General features: G+C 35.7%; 2 protein-coding genes across 2 annotated transcripts; one reads left to right on the top strand and one right to left on the bottom strand.

Annotated features, from left to right (window-relative positions):
- Positions 1-1495: 1495 nt before the first annotated feature.
- LOC109181008 (transcription factor DIVARICATA-like) lies at positions 1496-3636 on the top strand. The gene is made up of 2 exons (XM_019330756.1): positions 1496-2596; positions 2934-3636. The coding sequence occupies exons 1-2, from the start codon at positions 2151-2153 to the stop codon at positions 3394-3396; spliced, it is 909 nt and encodes a 302-aa protein (XP_019186301.1). The 5' UTR covers positions 1496-2150; the 3' UTR covers positions 3397-3636.
- Positions 3637-10322: 6686 nt separating this feature from the next.
- On the bottom strand, positions 10323-14218 carry LOC109182076 (sulfoquinovosyl transferase SQD2-like). The gene is made up of 11 exons (XM_019332114.1): positions 13842-14218; positions 13091-13157; positions 12864-12934; positions 12620-12737; positions 12221-12294; positions 12072-12127; positions 11893-11976; positions 11731-11818; positions 11544-11621; positions 11250-11306; positions 10323-10974 (listed from the first exon to the last, which is right to left on the bottom strand). The coding sequence occupies exons 1-11, from the start codon at positions 13937-13939 to the stop codon at positions 10479-10481; spliced, it is 1287 nt and encodes a 428-aa protein (XP_019187659.1). The 5' UTR covers positions 13940-14218; the 3' UTR covers positions 10323-10478.
- Positions 14219-16708: the final 2490 nt, after the last annotated feature.

Raw genomic sequence — 16708 nt, 5'->3', positions numbered from 1 at the left:
TAAATACACACACTTTTCCCTTCTTTCTCCTTCTTCTCCTCCTTTGTCTTTCTCCCATTATCAGTGATGTAAAACTCGGCCGCCTAGCCGCCTAGGCGCCCGCCTAGGCGCTAGGCGGCCACTTACCTTGGAGTTTTGGCCTATAGGCGGCCAAAACTCGGTCGGCCGCCTAGGCGGCCTGGGCGGCCGCTAGGCGGCCTAGGCGGTCAAACTCGGCCGAGTCGGTCAACTCGGCCAACTCGGCCGAGTCGATCGATTTCGTCCGATTTTGACCGTTTTTGACCAATTTTGACCGATTTTGTCTGATTTTGACTGATTTTGACCGATGTCGTCTTTCATTAATTATTGATTTTAATATTATTATGACATTATGACTTATAAATTATCATTATTTCATTTATTTAGATGTGTTATTTGAGTGAACGTTGAAAACAACCTCATTATAATTGTCGAACTACAAGTCTGTCACTATTTTTTTTAATTTTTTTGGTGCCCGCCTAGCCCCGCCTAGAATCCGCCTAGGCGCCGCCTAGACCGCCTAGGCGCTAGGCGCTGCCCGGCCGCCCGACTAGCGCCTAGCGCCTACTGCAACCTTGCCCATTATGTTATATATTCTCTCTATCTGATCTGCCATTTTTCCTGGTTGGGTATCAGAATTTCAATCATATACCATTCTTCTACACCTCAACTTTTTGCATCAAATTAGACATAATAATGGACAAAATATTTTACTTTTTACAAGTTATTTGTAAGAAAGTGGGATAAATATAATGATATAATGTCTAGTATAATAGTAACCAACCATCCCAAGAGATTAAATAAGTAAATTAAATGCACCCTGAACATAGTTCAATTAATTAACTAATTTAAAGATCAGAAAAGTTAAGAGCTTTGTTTTGCTGGCAGACGAAGAGTCTAAGGAATTGGTGATACTACGGGTATCAGCGTGTATAGACTATTGAAACACATTCTGTGATTTGTTTTTCACTAAGACTTAAAAGATAAGAGTAGGTAAAGGTCCTCGGATATGGATATACAATCTTTTGAAGGGTGCAGGATTTGATTCTTACAAAGAGCAGGTATGGAATTGCTCCTATATATTGCAGACATACTATATAAACACTTCGAAAACTTGTAAACAGTATTGAAAAAGACGCTAGATGCCCCCTGAGTGCCCAGGGACGCCTAGCGCCTAGTCGGGCGCCGCCTAACGCTTAGACGTCGATTTTTGCAACATTGCTTGTAAATAATTTAGGCATATTTCATGATTTATTTTTTTGTTATGATTATAAGATAGAGATAAGTGAGAATTCTTGAAATTGGGGGTTACATGGAAGGTGTAAATGTCAGTAGAAACATTTCCTAGGTGAAGGTTAGCAGAATTATTTGTTTGCACTTCCAAAAATGCCCATGTAAATCTACATAGAGTGACAGATTGTCTGTCCTCTTGGGCTTTTGATTGGGCAGCTATTTCTCTCTCTAGATTCTATATACGGAGTTTAGAAGTTTTCCTTGAGCCGCAGTCCCCACGAAAAATCATTCTAGCCAATAACAACTCAACACCTCTGATCTCTCTGTCCCTCTCCCTCAATTGCTTTCTGCCATTTCAGATCTCTCTCTCTCTGTCTCTCATAAGTACAGTATAAAGACCAAGCAAAGTAAAAGCTTTACTTCTTTATTAAGCTCAATCACTGCCCCTAATTTCTGCTTCTCTTTAAATCCCACACACTTTTACTCAGATCTCTCCCCCTCTGCTGTCTGTTTTCTATAGGATAGCTTTTGTATTTCCATTTCTGCAGCAAACTATAAGTAATCAGAGTCTTGCCCAGTGAGTTTGAACTCAGAAGCCTTACCAAGATCTGCTTTTTTTCAACAGTTTCTTGAATTTTTTTCCTTGGGGTTGGGAAAGTTGGGTGATCTTTTCTGGATTCCTCACCTCATATTTATGTCAAAAGAAGTATTCATATTCCTATTCCTATTCCTGTTCTTTTTCCTTCAAATGCCTTGTTGATATATTCTGGTCAGACCATTAACCATAGAAATTAGAAACCTCCGCTTTCATTATCCCCTCCCCTCCCCACCCCACTATTCATTTATATATGTATATGTATATATATATACATCCCCAGAGGTGTAATGAACAGTGAAGCATGAGCCAAGAAATGGGAATTCTCTCATCTGAAACATATCTCAGTGACTCGAACTGGCTGTTCGATGAGACGAAGGCGGCGAAATGGACGGCAGAAGAGAACAAGAGGTTTGAGGATGCGCTGGCCTTGTTTGATAAAGATACCCCAGATCGGTGGCACAATGTGGCAGCCATGATACCTGGAAAGACTGTGAATGATGTGATGAGACAGTATAGGGAATTGGTGGCGGATGTTAGTGATATAGAGGCAGGGCTAATACCCATTCCTGCAGGGTATGCAACCACTCATTCTTTCACATTGGAGTGGGTGGATAGCCATGGCCATGGCGGCGCCGCCTATGATGCCTACACCCAGTTCTATGCTCCACCCGGGAAGCGCACCAATTCCGGCCGCTCTTCTGATCATGAAAGGAAAAAGGGTGTTCCCTGGACTGAGGAAGAACACAGGTGATCTCATATCATCATTTCAATAACATTATGTTATAACTATTAAGAAGCAACTTTATTTCCTTATACTTGCATAGCAACCCATTAGCCTTTGCCTAACAATCCCCCAGTCACCTGGTACTGAATTTGACCGTTCACACTTTTGCCCAACAATCCCCTAGTCTTTCAGCCTCCACCCAGCAATCTCCTAGTCACCTGGTGGTGCTGAACTTGGCCCTTAAGGCCTCTGCCCAACACATTAGATAGTCTAAATCTTGCAATAATAATTCAGTGTTTTTAAGTTTTTTTTTTTTTTTTTTTTTTTTTTTTTTTTTTTTTTTTTCTGGCAACTTTTCAGACAATTTCTGCTGGGGCTGAAGAAGTATGGGAAAGGAGACTGGAGGAATATATCTCGCAATTTTGTGACATCCAGAACTCCAACTCAAGTTGCCAGTCATGCCCAGAAATACTTTATCAGGCAGCTTTCAGGAGGGAAAGATAAGAGGAGATCAAGCATACACGATATCACAACAGTTAATCTGTCAGAAACCACCAAGTCTCCTTCCCCAGACAATAACAATAGTTGTTCCTCAGATAAACCTGCAGCTCAACTTATAACCACTCCTCCTTTGTCAAATAATCATGGAGGAGTGAGCATTACATTCGATTCGCAATATGGCAGCTTGATAACTGCCGCTACTGCAACTTTCCAAGGGACATCATCGTATGGACTAAATCTGCATGAACATAATAATATGCAGTACAACAACAACAACAACATTAATCTGCATGGTCTGCAGTTTCAGATGCAACCAGAATGACTACTTCATCGTCATCAAACCGGGCAGAGGCCGGCCTAATTCAATCAGAGGTATATATATATAGATGTGTGATGTGTGTCACTGTCTGTAATAGTACATATAATTCAGTTTAATGGCCTTATAATGTAATATGTTCATCCCAAACTGATGACAACCAAACACAAGAGCTCCAACTGTTAAAAACTCAAATCTTTAAGTTCACTGATCTGCAAAATGACAGTATGGGCATTTTAGTATTTATTTAAATACCAAGCTCTTTTCTTTATACAAATGCATCAGTAGTTGGTAGTTCACTTTTTATACAAAAAAAAAAAAAAAGTTAAAAAATTTTAAAAAGAAAAAGAAGAAAGTTTTTTCAAGACCTAAAAGCCACTGAAATTGTAGTGTACCTATCTTCATGACATGTAAAAATGTATAGCAAAAAGAAAAAAAAAAAATTCCCATATTATAGAGATACCCAAATGGGGTAGTAATATTCCTGGTGCATGGGAGATGATTATATATGAGGTTGGTATATTAAAAAGCACAGTGGCCACCTTCCTGATCAAGCAGAAGTGGGATTTAGATTCCAGTAATCTAGAGAGATCAGATAAAATAGTCAAGCTATGGGGTTATAGTCAAAGAATAGGTATCCAAGATTAGTGAAGATCCACTGAAAACACTTGGATACATTATCATGATCAAAGAATGAAGAATCATTATCACAACATGTTTTTATGAATCACTTTTGTCCAGCATCCATATATATAAATATATATATATATATCGGGACAACCTCAACCAAGTTAGTCAGACTGTTCTTGATTAGTTTGAGCTGATCAGTTATGAGCAATCTAGCTTGCTGTCTAGGGGGTGATAATCTTCTTGGTTTGAGCTGATCAGTTATTGGCAACCTAGCTTACTGGCTACACATTCTTGGGTAGTCACTGCGAGTTTCCCTCAGCTCGCTATATATATATATAAATCCAACTAAAGCACCAATGAGATCTTAATTGTATACTAAAATGAAATGATTTTAATCCACTTCCAATCATAAGTCCACACATGAAGAAGTGAGAATGATTGTTGTGTTGTTAAGGATACGGTTACTTTTGTGTCTTCTCACCAAAGAGCTCTTGGCTGCCATTAGCTAATTGGTGCAATTACCTTGAAGATTTGGAGTCATAAGTACCATGGAAATCATGGTCCCAAAAAACATAATGTTTTAGGTCCCAGCCCACAGTGCCCTGCAGAGTCCTAATAAGAACTTTTTTTCCCAGTAAATAACAAAACTGCCCCACTCTTCCTTTTTGATGAAAAGAAGCACCTTTTTGCAAGTTGCACAGAAAGCACTTTGTCACTTTATTCTACTCTGATGGAGACCTCTTAATAAGAGTATATGAAGGCCATAATGCCATATTATATTGGTCTCACAGTCTGCAAATATATGTGTTTTTATACTCATTTAACAAGATTCTGAACCCTTTGCTTCAGAATGATATCAAAAACAGTGCACTATCTAGTAATGCACACCACCTAATAAAGTACAATGAAGTGTTGCCCCGCAAGCTAGTTCAAGTAGTACATCATCTGACCTAAAGTCACTATTCTAACGGTAGGGTGGGGGTTTGACTCAACTTCCAGTAACAAAATCTTAGAGTTAGGGCTCCCCAGGCTAGACTTTGGGTCATTGGGTTCCCTAAGTTCGGAAAAGTGTGGACTGACTGAGAGGTTGTTTGGGTGACTTGCGATTTACCTCCTCTAACGACTATTAGGAAGGGGTTTTGGGAGCTTAGAATAAAGGAAATGACAAAATAAAGCTAAAAGGAGTCAAAGCATGTGCATAGTTTATTTTGGAAATAAATAAATATATTGTGTAGTTTAGGCCATAGAAATGCAAGAACTGGTTGAGTTCATTGGAAAGTAGAAAGAAGACAGAAAGTGGAGAACTTGAGATATATATATTATGATATATAATCATCAGTCCAAGAACACATATAAATTGCAGAATTAAGTCCAAACAAGAAGAAAAAATGAGGCAAAACAACAACATGGCAGAGTAATGATCCCACACAAGTTAAGAGCCCCATGCCATATATAATAAATGTGTGGCTGTGAGGTATTCCATCAAGAATTATTATTTAAAGATTATATACGTAGCTGTCAGGAAATACCAAAAGCCGTACAATGTGCTGTGATTGGTAGATCTTAGCTGGAAATGCAAGGTTCCACTTGTCCTGTCTGCCTTCTGTTGGAACAACCTTTGAACAAAATCTGTAAACTCCTCAGTCCTCACAAATCAAATACACATATATTTTACCAAATTGGTCATACTATTAGATTGATAATCATAAGATTTTAAGTTTGACTTCCAACCAGCTATATAAGTACGGTTTACTTCTTTGTAATCCTTTGCCGGTTAGGTCACAAGACAGGATTTACCTAGTGACAGTGGATTCCCTCGTCACTCAAAATACATTAAAAAGCTTAACCCTATCTTTTTTTGTTGGGTGGAGGCCGGTGAAGGGCCAAAGTCCAACACAAGGTGACTAGGGGATTGTTAGGCGAAGGCTTGAAAGACCAAGTCCAGCACCCTACGGCCCTACCTCTTGAAAACGTGACGGAAGTCCAACACAAGGTGACTAGGGGATTGTTAGGCGGACGCTTGAAAGGGCAAGTCCAGCACCCTACCTCTTGAAAATGTAGGGTATAAAAAAATAAAGTTGCTTCTTCGCTACAAGCTATAGCTTTTGGCATAGCGTGGTAAGCGCTTGATTCTAATCATGGTATCAGAGCCAGGTTACGAGACTTTGCTTGATCCTAACATGTTCCATACACCATCACATGATACACTGAATTTTTTTTGCTGTCATGAATGCTTGGTTTGGAGTATGCTGGTAGTTGCAGGCATAAAAATGGTGCAGTAGGTAGCTTACCTCGTATGAATTGAAGTAACACCTCTTACCTAATTCTAGAATCATGGTATGTACTATAAAACACAGCGTTTGCTGGTTAACTCGACCATGCAGACAGGGAAAATCATTGTTGACACTGATTGAAATACTATGAAAATACCGACCACCAAGAAAGCTAGCCAACAAGAAAATTGATGGCAGATGGGTGTGTAAAAGTTGACAGAAAATTTAAAAAGATGCCTGTGTCGATGCTTTATGAGTCAAGAAAGGCACTTTCATATTGTGTTCCGTATATATAAAAAATCAAAATGAACATATATATATGACTTCATGGTGACCTGAAAGCTAAAAGAAAAGGTTGCATCATGGAGCAAGAATGACAATTATATTTGATTATAAAGCACTAAACAACATTGGCATTGGGTATTCTGGGATGGATTATAGTAACTTCAGTTGAAGATCACTACGGTTTAAGCAGAAGAAAACGAAAACGTTTAAAATACTCCCAGTTGGAGGGTTGCAGGTAGTAAGGACAAACAGAAGATGATGAAGGGGCAGGGGCCAGGGAATGCTGGATTTCATTGTCCTTTAGAATTAGTAGTAGTCCAAAATGCAGAGAATAAAGGTCCATTAGATTCTTAGCCGCCACTAATAAATAAACTATGTTAATGGAAATTTTGGTTAGATCAGATCAAATGAACAATCTACTCTTTTGTAAAACATTACCTCAGCCTTGAATCATGTTTTTTGGTGTGTGGGAGATTATCCTAATGCAAGGTTAAATTAGAAAAGTTTTCTAGTTCAAGCAATATAAATCACTGAAACCACAAGCATAACTCACAATGAGAGCATGGACCCATTATTTGGCCATGTTTAGGAACATAATTAGCTTATCAATTAATTTTGACTTTTTTGATCATTATTAGTTGTTTGATTTAGTTTTTGTTCGAATACTACTGATTCTATTACAATGCAATATATATTCATAACTACTTTATCAACCTATTGAGTTACAAAGAGCCAATATCGGCTCAACTTAGGCTCGATCCTACAACCTCCCTTATTAGTTGTTTGATTTAGTTAAACAACTAATATAAATGTTTGACTAATTAGCTTTTTGTAACAGTTTATTGCTCTACAACGCTCAAATTCAAAAAGATGTTCAAAGCAGCTTTTTCAATTAGATTTTTGAAAAAATCATTTTGCATGTAATTAGCTATCCGTTAACAACTAATTTACCAAACATGTTTCTACAATCAGCTAATGCTATCAACCAGTCAAACCACTAACCCATCAGCTAACAGCTATTTACCAAATATCTCCATAGTGTCTGTTTAACCAAGTCAAACAGCTAATAATGATCAAACAAGTCAAAATTGGCTGATAAGCTAACTATGTTACTAAACATGACCATACTATAATTCAAGTTTAATATGAGTCATTAAGTCATTGTAATTGGCTTGTAGTCCATTGGTATCCGATTGGCCCTTTATGTGGGAAAGTGTAAGTTCGAGCCTTGGTGAAAGCGTAGATAGTATATGTGGGTGTTCGTAATTTACAACCTCCCAATACTCTACCAAGTCAAGATGTGAAAAATCCTTGGAGTTGGGAATTCAACCTTTTGGAAAAGTTTAATATGAGATAGTGTTATATAAATAAATAGATCAATTTTGTCTGATCTTTGTGACATAACATACAATACTCTTTATTGTGGTCCATCATTAATTTTATCATTTTGATAACTGTCAATGGAATTGTTCCATGCTGGTCCCTGCATTAAAGAATTCGAAACCATTGTCCTAAACGAACAATTAATTAAGCAGAACAGCTCTTTAAAATATTTAACTCGGCATTTCTTCTAAAGAACAAAGCTGCCTACAAGTAAAGCAATGATTAAGTTAGTTTAACTCATTGGCATGGGCGCATGGCATAGTATAATATACTCTCTATCAATTTTTACGTCTTACTTACTATTGGTCAAATCAACTATTTCTTCTTTATTTATTTTTTATTTTAGTATTTTTTTACTTATTTTTAAATATATTTTTTATATTTAATAGTATTTTAGTGTAGTTTTTAAATATCTAAATTTTGTATACTAATACTAAACATAATATTATGAAAAATTGAATTAAAAATATTTTCTATCAAAACATGTTTGTTGTTTATATAGTGTGAATCCAATCCACTTTCTTCGACAAAAGTTGTGTAGACCATGGTCCAAAACGACGTCGTTTTAATGTTTAAAAAATAAATAATAATAAAAATTCTTGCTCCGCGCATGTGTTAGAATAATGGACATTCTGGAGTAAAATAATGTATTTTATGAGTTAGAATAATGTACTTTATGTGTTAAAATAATGTATTTTATGAATTAGAATAATGTATGATATACTTTATGTGTTAGAATAATAAAATTTTTAGGGTAAAATAATATATTTTATGAGTCAGAATAATGTACTTTATGTGTTAGAATAATGTATTTTATAAGTTAGAACAATAAATTTTATGTGTTTTTTGACTGTGATCCACACAATAATGATTGGCTTTCTCCACTTTTGCACCTTATGATCTTGAATTTTATACCTTGCCATACTTTGGGCCCCAATTGTTTTTTCCATTTTTTCACTTTTATCACATCCCTTTAACTTTTCGCATTGTCCCACTTCTGATGGAGCGTTATGCTGTGCACGATGCAAGGTGCACACGGAATTGGATTCATAATTTTTATATTGTAGATTCATAATTTCTAAACTGTAGATTCATAATTTATATACTATAAATTCATAATTTCTAAACTGTATAGTTATCAAATTATGAACATATAGTTCAGTGATTTGTGAATACAAAGTTCAACAATTGGGATATTAACATTGAAAATTACGAACATAGAGTTTTGTAATTGTGAATATAGAGTTCAATAATTATGAATCTATAGTATAGAAATTATGAATCTATAGAATAGAAATTATGAATATATAGTATAAAAATTATGGATTCAATTTCGTATGCACCATGGATGGTGCACACGATTGCACAGCATAATTTGCCACTTCTGATCCATCCCTCTAACATTTGTACCTCAACCTAGAGATGACCACGATTCAGTTTGAACCGTAGGTTCGAACCAGAATCGTGACTGTGCAAACCGGAACCAAACCGGAACCGTCTGTACGGTTCCGATTCCGGTTAAGGTTTGTAAAATCTTAGAACCGGAACCGACGGTTCCGATTCCAAATCGAAAAAAATTAAATATTATAGTGTATTTTTTTTTTTTTAATAATTCCAGTTAGAACCGGCGATTCCAACCAGAATCGCCAATTCTGAACCAGAACCAGAACCTTACTATAAGGTTCCGGTTCCGATTTCGCCATCCCCGGAACCGTGGTCACCCCTGCTCAACCCCCATAACTCTACTTCTCAAATCAATTCACACTCCTAACTTTGTTTTCTTCCCATCTAGGCCCAAAGATCGTGCCCGTGAGTTTTGATTATTCTCTGGACCCAATTAACTCTTGGAACACCACTTTTTGGCCCAATTAACTTTGGGTTGAGGCCTCATTCCTCCATCAATCATTAAAAAAGGTTAAAGTTTTGTACAAGATTGAACGAAAAAGATCAAAATGACAAAAACATGCCAAAGAAATATAAACTATCTGTGAAGACAATGGAGAAAAACCAAGTACATACTCTATAACAATAATTCTACTCTCCACTACAACAAAAACCCAAAAAACTATACCAGATTAGACCATTCACTATTTCACTTCAATGTGCCATGCATTTACAACAAAAATAATATCCACAAACTCATGTACTGACCATTAACCTAAAGAGACTTCATATAAGATGTTCATTTTAGCACTCAAAACTCATTAAACCACCTCTAAACTTAGTCAATGAGACCAATGGATTTATCTTTCATGTGTAGTTTGTGAGTTGTTGCAAGGTGAGGAACCAGACTTTTCTAGTCGGGTCTAATCCGATTAACTTTGAACTGGTTAGTGGCCACCTCTTTATCGAAAACCAAGATTCTCAAAACTATATTTCCAATCAAATGATCCAAATTCCAATCTTTGTGACACTGAGCTTACAATGGCTAATCCGGAGTATAATTTACATCAATTCAATACAATACAATGCAATCAATAGCAAGACCACAAAGAAAAAATTCCAAGAATGGCATCATCACTTGTATTGGGTTTCTGGTGCCCGGAAAAAGCACTTAAATAGCCATTGGAATGGCCTAAGCAACAGAGCTCTCTTTTTTCTCCAGAACCAGATTGCAGAGCTGTAATGTTCATTGCGAATCCTTCTCGTCGCTGCCCTCCAGTCATACTTCTCCACCTCCTCGCGTGCAGCTTTTCCCATTGTTTCTCGCAATTCAGGGCTCCACAGAAGAGGCTCCAGTTTATTCAAACAGTCATCAAGATCCCCGGGATTGTACAAGTACCCGATCTTGCCTTGCTGGTCTTCCGGAATAATTTCTGGGATTCCCCCTGCACGAGCAGCCACCACGGGGAGTCCAGACGACATGGCCTCTAGAACAACAAGTCCTAGCGTCTCGGACTCTGAAGGCATGACAAAAACATCTCCACTGGCGTATGCCTGAGAAAGATCTTCCCCAAGTAGCATACCAGTAAACACTGCAGGCATGCCAGAGAACATCTTCTCCAGCTCCTCTCTATAACGATTAAATGGAAAAAGTAATCACTTTGCAAATCGACAGTTACTGGAAATCCTAACAATCGTCATCTAACGTCTATTGTAGCATTACTTTAAAAAGCGAAAAATAATGGCAGTCAAAATTTTTTGTTGTTTATCAGCTGAACTGTTTATCACTGCAATTTGGCCTTTTGGTGCAAGAAATTATTGTCCTAAGAAACTTTGTTTAGTAATTATCAAAGTTTCTGCAATTCTGAGAAATCCAGAAAGGCTTTCAGATGTCATGCAACTCACCTATATGGTCCATCCCCAATAAAAGCAATCCGAGTGTCTGGAAGCCTATCCATAACCCTGTTTTTAGGAATCAAAAATGTCAATGCTGCAGTTGAGTTACAGCCTGAAATGAAGATTTAAACTCCAAATTTATAGAAAACGGGCATTATAGTATCAGGTTTGTGCTCCTCGGTGACCAATACCTCTTATTAGCTAAGAAAATACGTAGCCAACTAAACTCAATGTTTATAATTTCACCACGCGTTTAAGGTTATAATAAGCAATTGTTAACGCTCAACTAAAATAGCATAGTACCTTCTAAGGAAATCCAAATTCTTCTCAACCCCAAGTCGTCCAACATGGATTATCAATGGCTTGTCAGGTTCCCCGTTGCTAATTATGAGAAACAAAACAAAAACGAAAAAGTAAATGGTTCAACTGTCATACTAAAAGCAACTAATGCATGAAGAAAAATTCAATAGTATACAGAAAACATCAATACCTAAGTCTCAATCTCATTTCACGTGAGCAATGTCGGGGATGGAAGCTCTCGGAATCAACCCCTTTGTCCCATAAACGGATTCTGCTAGCTGCAAAGGAAGATAGAAATTAGTAAGAAGATCATGATAGTCAATACAGTTCCATTAAAGTTCTTAGCTCTCACCTTCTGTTACCTTGTGAGCTTCCAGATCTTTTGCAATAGCGGAAGATGGCACAAGTGTAAGATCAGCTGCCCTGTGAAGAAATTCTGGCAGAGAATAAATAAACATTCAATTATTATCAAAGAAATGAAGGTGTCAAATCCAAAGTGAAGATTACAGGATATTAGATGTTTTCACATACTTATAATTAACCACATAGGTTGGACCAGCCAACTAAAGGTGTATCTTGGAATGTATCTGCAGAGAAAGGACTAATCAATGTCACGTATGGAAGCTACTAAAACTCTTCCATGTGAAAATATAATTAGAACGAAGGAAAGGTTAACATACACCGGAACGTGTGTGTGATACGACATGACAATGGGGGTGCACGAGAGTTTCGCAATGATGAGAGCACCAAATACCTACAAACCAATGGAAAATGTCATAATACAAAAAGGATGTAAATGGCTGTTAGCTGATAGCTGTAAGCTGATTGGGTTAATTAGAAGGTATAACTAGTTGATAACATTAGCTGATTGTAGAAAGGTGTTTGGTAAATTAGCTGTTAGCTGATAGCTGTTTGATATAATTTCTTTTGTCAAAAAGCTAATTGAAAAAGTTGTTTTGAATAGCTTTTTGAATTTTAGCATTTTGGAGTACAAAAAAAAATACAAAAACACCCTAATAAGCAAATCGCAAAGTACCACTTCAAAAACAGTATTAGAAAATGAGCAAAGGAAAACTCACCATGATACCAGGGGAAGTGGAATGTATAATGTCAGGCTTAAATTTGACAACTTCAGAGATTATTCTAGGGCTGAGGGCAAGCGAAAGAGGCACGTTACGGTACAAGGGGCAGGGGAAGCTGGATATAAATAAAAACCTATTAGAAGATTGAAATATTTCAAGAAGTCGATGGTTTATAATATAACTGATGAAACATAAGTACATAAATATTCAGTAAACAAGCATATGAATCAAGCACTTAAACCTCCACGATCCTACTAGCTTTGCTCCATAGAATTCTTCAGGCAACCCTGCATGTGTTGTCACAACCATTACCTGCATCACGTATTCAACAAGCCATTTTCTTGTTTAAGAAATTAGAATTGAATTCCTAATCAAGAAACCACTATCCGTTTAGCAGGAAGTAGAATTAAATCATGAAATGGGCTATCACTTATGAGAAATAGCAGTAAAATGAGAGATAGAGTGTACCTCATCCCCCATTTCGCGTAGGTATTTAATGAAATTCTGGAATCGATTCTTATAACCAGATACATAACTGCACATTTTTTCCAAGAAAATAAGTGGTTAGTTTAATCAACAAATGCCTAAGTGTTCTTCCCAGAACTCAGAAGTTTGTTCTCAACATCAGAACCATCATGCAAGCCTTCACATTATTTATAATTTTCTTAGCACAATGAGATGAAGCAAACACAGTTCAATAATGAAAATCTGCACCTACATTTGTTAAGTTTATGCAATGGCACAATAATAAGTTGTGAGACCGTCTATAATACTTTTTAGTTAAAATATATGTTTAATATAATTACATGTGAGACGGTCTAACACAAGACTTATACTCATATAGTTCCAAAACTATGCCATTGCATTAAATCAAAACCTTCCCTCATCCAAGAGGAGAATACCAGATTAACTGGAAGATGACAAATGTACTACAATTGATGTTGGACATGTAAAGTAAATGTAGTTATATGAAGGGGAGAAACATGTTTTTTAAAGGACACATCCAAGAAAACTCCAGCTAAATCACAACCCCTCATTACTTTTTTTATCTTTTATTTTAATGTCAAATGGATCATAAAATAATCCATGGTTCAAATTCAATTCATATATACACTAATACACCTTAAACTGCATAATTTATATCATCATCAAAGTCAGCTCACAAAACAAATTTTTTAAAAAAATGAAGGAAAAAAGATCAACAGAAATAAGCACTCACGAGAAAGGAGAAGGCTCTACAAAGAGAGCAATACGCCTAGGCCTTGAACTCATATCAGCTTCAAGCAAAGGAGAAGGGCCTTCCTCCTGTTCATCCATATGCTCTGTAATGGTCACCTTGCCCTCATCAAAGGGTCTCTCTTTCTAGCTTCTACCTCCCCTTTACGCTTCTCCCACTTTAAAGACTCAGTCTTTACGCTTAAAAAGCCCGACCACTCTTGTTCTTGAAGCAGAAAAGCAAGAAACTTCAAGAAGGGTACACATGAAGAAGAAGAGCAGGTGGAGAAGGTAGATGGAGAAGTAAAACTGTATCAATCTCAGTTTGAGTATGAAGCAGCTTTAAATTTCCAGATTAAGGGTTCCATTCAAAAAAAAAAATTCCTGGGTTCATCTTAAAGAAAGAAAAAAAAAAAAAAAAAAAAAAAAGAAATCTCACCTTCTTTCTCACTTCTAAGTTCTAACACCTGTCCAAATCATGGTTTTAAAACGCTAAGCATATACTTGTTTCCTTGTCATACTCATCACATCATTGACCAATATTATTGATGTTATAACTTTTATGATTACATTTAAAATAATCAATTTGTTACCAAAGTCAATTATCAGAGCAATGATAATAACGGTGAAATCTCAATCTCACTATTCTAACAAATTATTATCTTTTTGTGATTGAAATAATGAACGTTTCAATTACTTCAATTGTTTCTTTATATGTATTTTTTTTAATGTACAATGATATTAAATTTTGAAAATCACAAGGTCTTATTTGAGTAATTGAGTTCTCTAACCAATTAATCAACTTTTTTTTTTTTTGAATGCAACCAATTAATCAACTTAAATTTACAAATAATTCATTATTTAAAGAGTCAAAACATTACATTCTTTTTTTAGAATTTGAGATTTAATTTTTAAATCAATTAAAATATATTATCCAAATCATTACAATGTCACAAATTTTCAACCAAGGGTAAATGTGTATAGTGAAACATCTGATATGTAGCTGTCTGACAATAGTGTCTGTTCCACTGGTGTTGGGCTTTAGTTTGACCGGAAGACCATATAGGCAAGAAACAATCATTATTGTATGGACTATGGTCCACACAAATTGTATGGACCATATTTTGTATAGCGTCAAATAATGTAAATTCAGTACAAAAATAATGCACTTTTAGTATATTAAAAATGTACATTGTATTCAGGAGATGTACATTATTTGTGTATTGAGTGTACACTATATTGTATAATGTACATGCAGTACACATATTGTTGGAACCATTGGTAGAAAATAAATAATAATCAAATAAAATATAACTATTATTTTCTGGAAAGAAGGGAAGAAAAGATGAAGAAAATTGGCTAGTGTTTGGTGTTGGGTTTTTGCAAGAGTCAAGTGAGCACTCTTTCCTTAAAACCTTATTTGCCACCTCCCAAAGATGCTAGGAGCGTTGTGGCCTAGGCTTCTCAGGATAAAACTTGCTATGATTCTACTGTTTGAGCATTCAAACAAAGAATCCGACGAGCAAGACAAGGTTTTGAACACAGTAGGCTTAGAAAGAGAAGGAGTAGAAGCAGAATTTTGACGCTTGAAAACTCTAAGTTTCGTGTAGAGTGCTTGTGCTCTTGTGTGTAAAAATATGCTTCTCACTGCCTCTCTTATATAGGGGTGAAGGAGCCAATAGCTTTTAATAAGGCACCCCCCACTACACCTGGTAACAGCGACCGTTACCATGGGTTTCAATTCAAAAATAAAGATTGAAATTAATTCAAAGAATTAATTCCGTAACAGTAAGAATTGAACACCCAACGGTAAGTCACAGAAAGCATTCGTGTAGGCCGAAACTTGTAGTTCCAAGTTGCCATCGCCGAAACTGGGCATCTAGTGGCATTGTGTTGGAAAAATGTTCCAAAGTTTGGCATAACAAAAGAGCTCTTGTATATAACGGGGGAAAATCTTCATTCCAAACCAGTGTGGGACAAAAACTCACTTTTTCCCTACATTTTTCAACTCAAATGGGTCTACTTTGAGAATCAATATCTCATTCACTCATTATCTGTTTTGAGCGTACAATATATCAATCTCTTCGTCTCACTACGAAGAATCCGAATCAACTTTGACCCGACCCAAATCGGAAGTGGACCCCACTGATAATTGTACCACAAAATAGCCACTTAACATGTTATTTTATGCAATTTTAAGCTATTTTTTTCAACACATATAATGTACATTTAATATATTAAAAATGTATTTTTTGTTATAATCCACACAGCATTGTGTGGACCATGGTCCACACAATAATTTGCCAGCAAGAAAAGTAATATATGTATTTTCAATTTTACTCATAATTTTTATTCTTTATTCTTAAATCTTTTATGTAGACAATTTTTTCTAGAGCTACTACAAGATAAAAAATATTGTATTCATGCTTGCCATATCAAGTAGTATAATTAATAGAATGAAGAATTTGAGAGTCTGTATAGTAAAACACTATAATGAGCAATGAACAATAGAATTATAGAAACTCCAAACTTTTTTAGAGCTTTAAGCAACGATATTTGAATGAAAAAATGAGTAATTTTTTCTTCTAAATTTACTTTCGATAACTTCTGAATGTGATAGTAAAAGAATATATTTTATTAAGGAAAAATCACCATATAAAAAATGCACAGGAAAATTATGTTATTATAAATATAAATAAAAAATAGAAAAATTAAAATATTTTAAATTATTTAATATAATAATATTTTTGAACTTTCATTGGTCAAGTATTTATTATTTTTATAGAATACAAAATTACAATTAAAATTAAAATTAAAATTATAATTTTGTATGGTTAATATAATCTCTTTTTTTTTTTTTTGAAAATGGTT

The sequence above is a fragment of the Ipomoea nil genome, unplaced genomic scaffold (genome assembly GCF_001879475.1).
Source record: "Ipomoea nil cultivar Tokyo-kokei standard unplaced genomic scaffold, Asagao_1.1 scaffold1043, whole genome shotgun sequence".
In the NCBI taxonomy this organism is placed as follows: Eukaryota; Viridiplantae; Streptophyta; class Magnoliopsida; order Solanales; family Convolvulaceae; genus Ipomoea; species Ipomoea nil.
Note: the sequence above shows the minus strand (reverse complement) of the source record. Positions and strands in the feature narration are given on the sequence as shown.

What these genes read in the sequence shown, in the direction of transcription:
- LOC109182076 (XM_019332114.1), bottom strand. Translation starts at nt 13,939, where the DNA reads ATGGATGAACAGGAGGAAGGCCCTTCTCCTTTGCTTGAAGCTGATATG. An exon ending in GTAGAGCCTTCTCCTTTCTC is followed by an intron (nt 13,158 to 13,841) that starts GTGAGTGCTTAT and finishes AAAAATGTGCAG; the next exon opens with TTATGTATCTGGTTATAAGA. An exon ending in ACCTATGTGGTTAATTATAA is followed by an intron (nt 11,977 to 12,071) that starts GTATGTGAAAAC and finishes ATTCTCTGCCAG; the next exon opens with AATTTCTTCACAGGGCAGCT.
- LOC109181008 (XM_019330756.1), top strand. Translation starts at nt 2,151, where the DNA reads ATGAGCCAAGAAATGGGAATTCTCTCATCTGAAACATATCTCAGTGAC. An exon ending in TGGACTGAGGAAGAACACAG is followed by an intron (nt 2,597 to 2,933) that starts GTGATCTCATAT and finishes GCAACTTTTCAG; the next exon opens with ACAATTTCTGCTGGGGCTGA.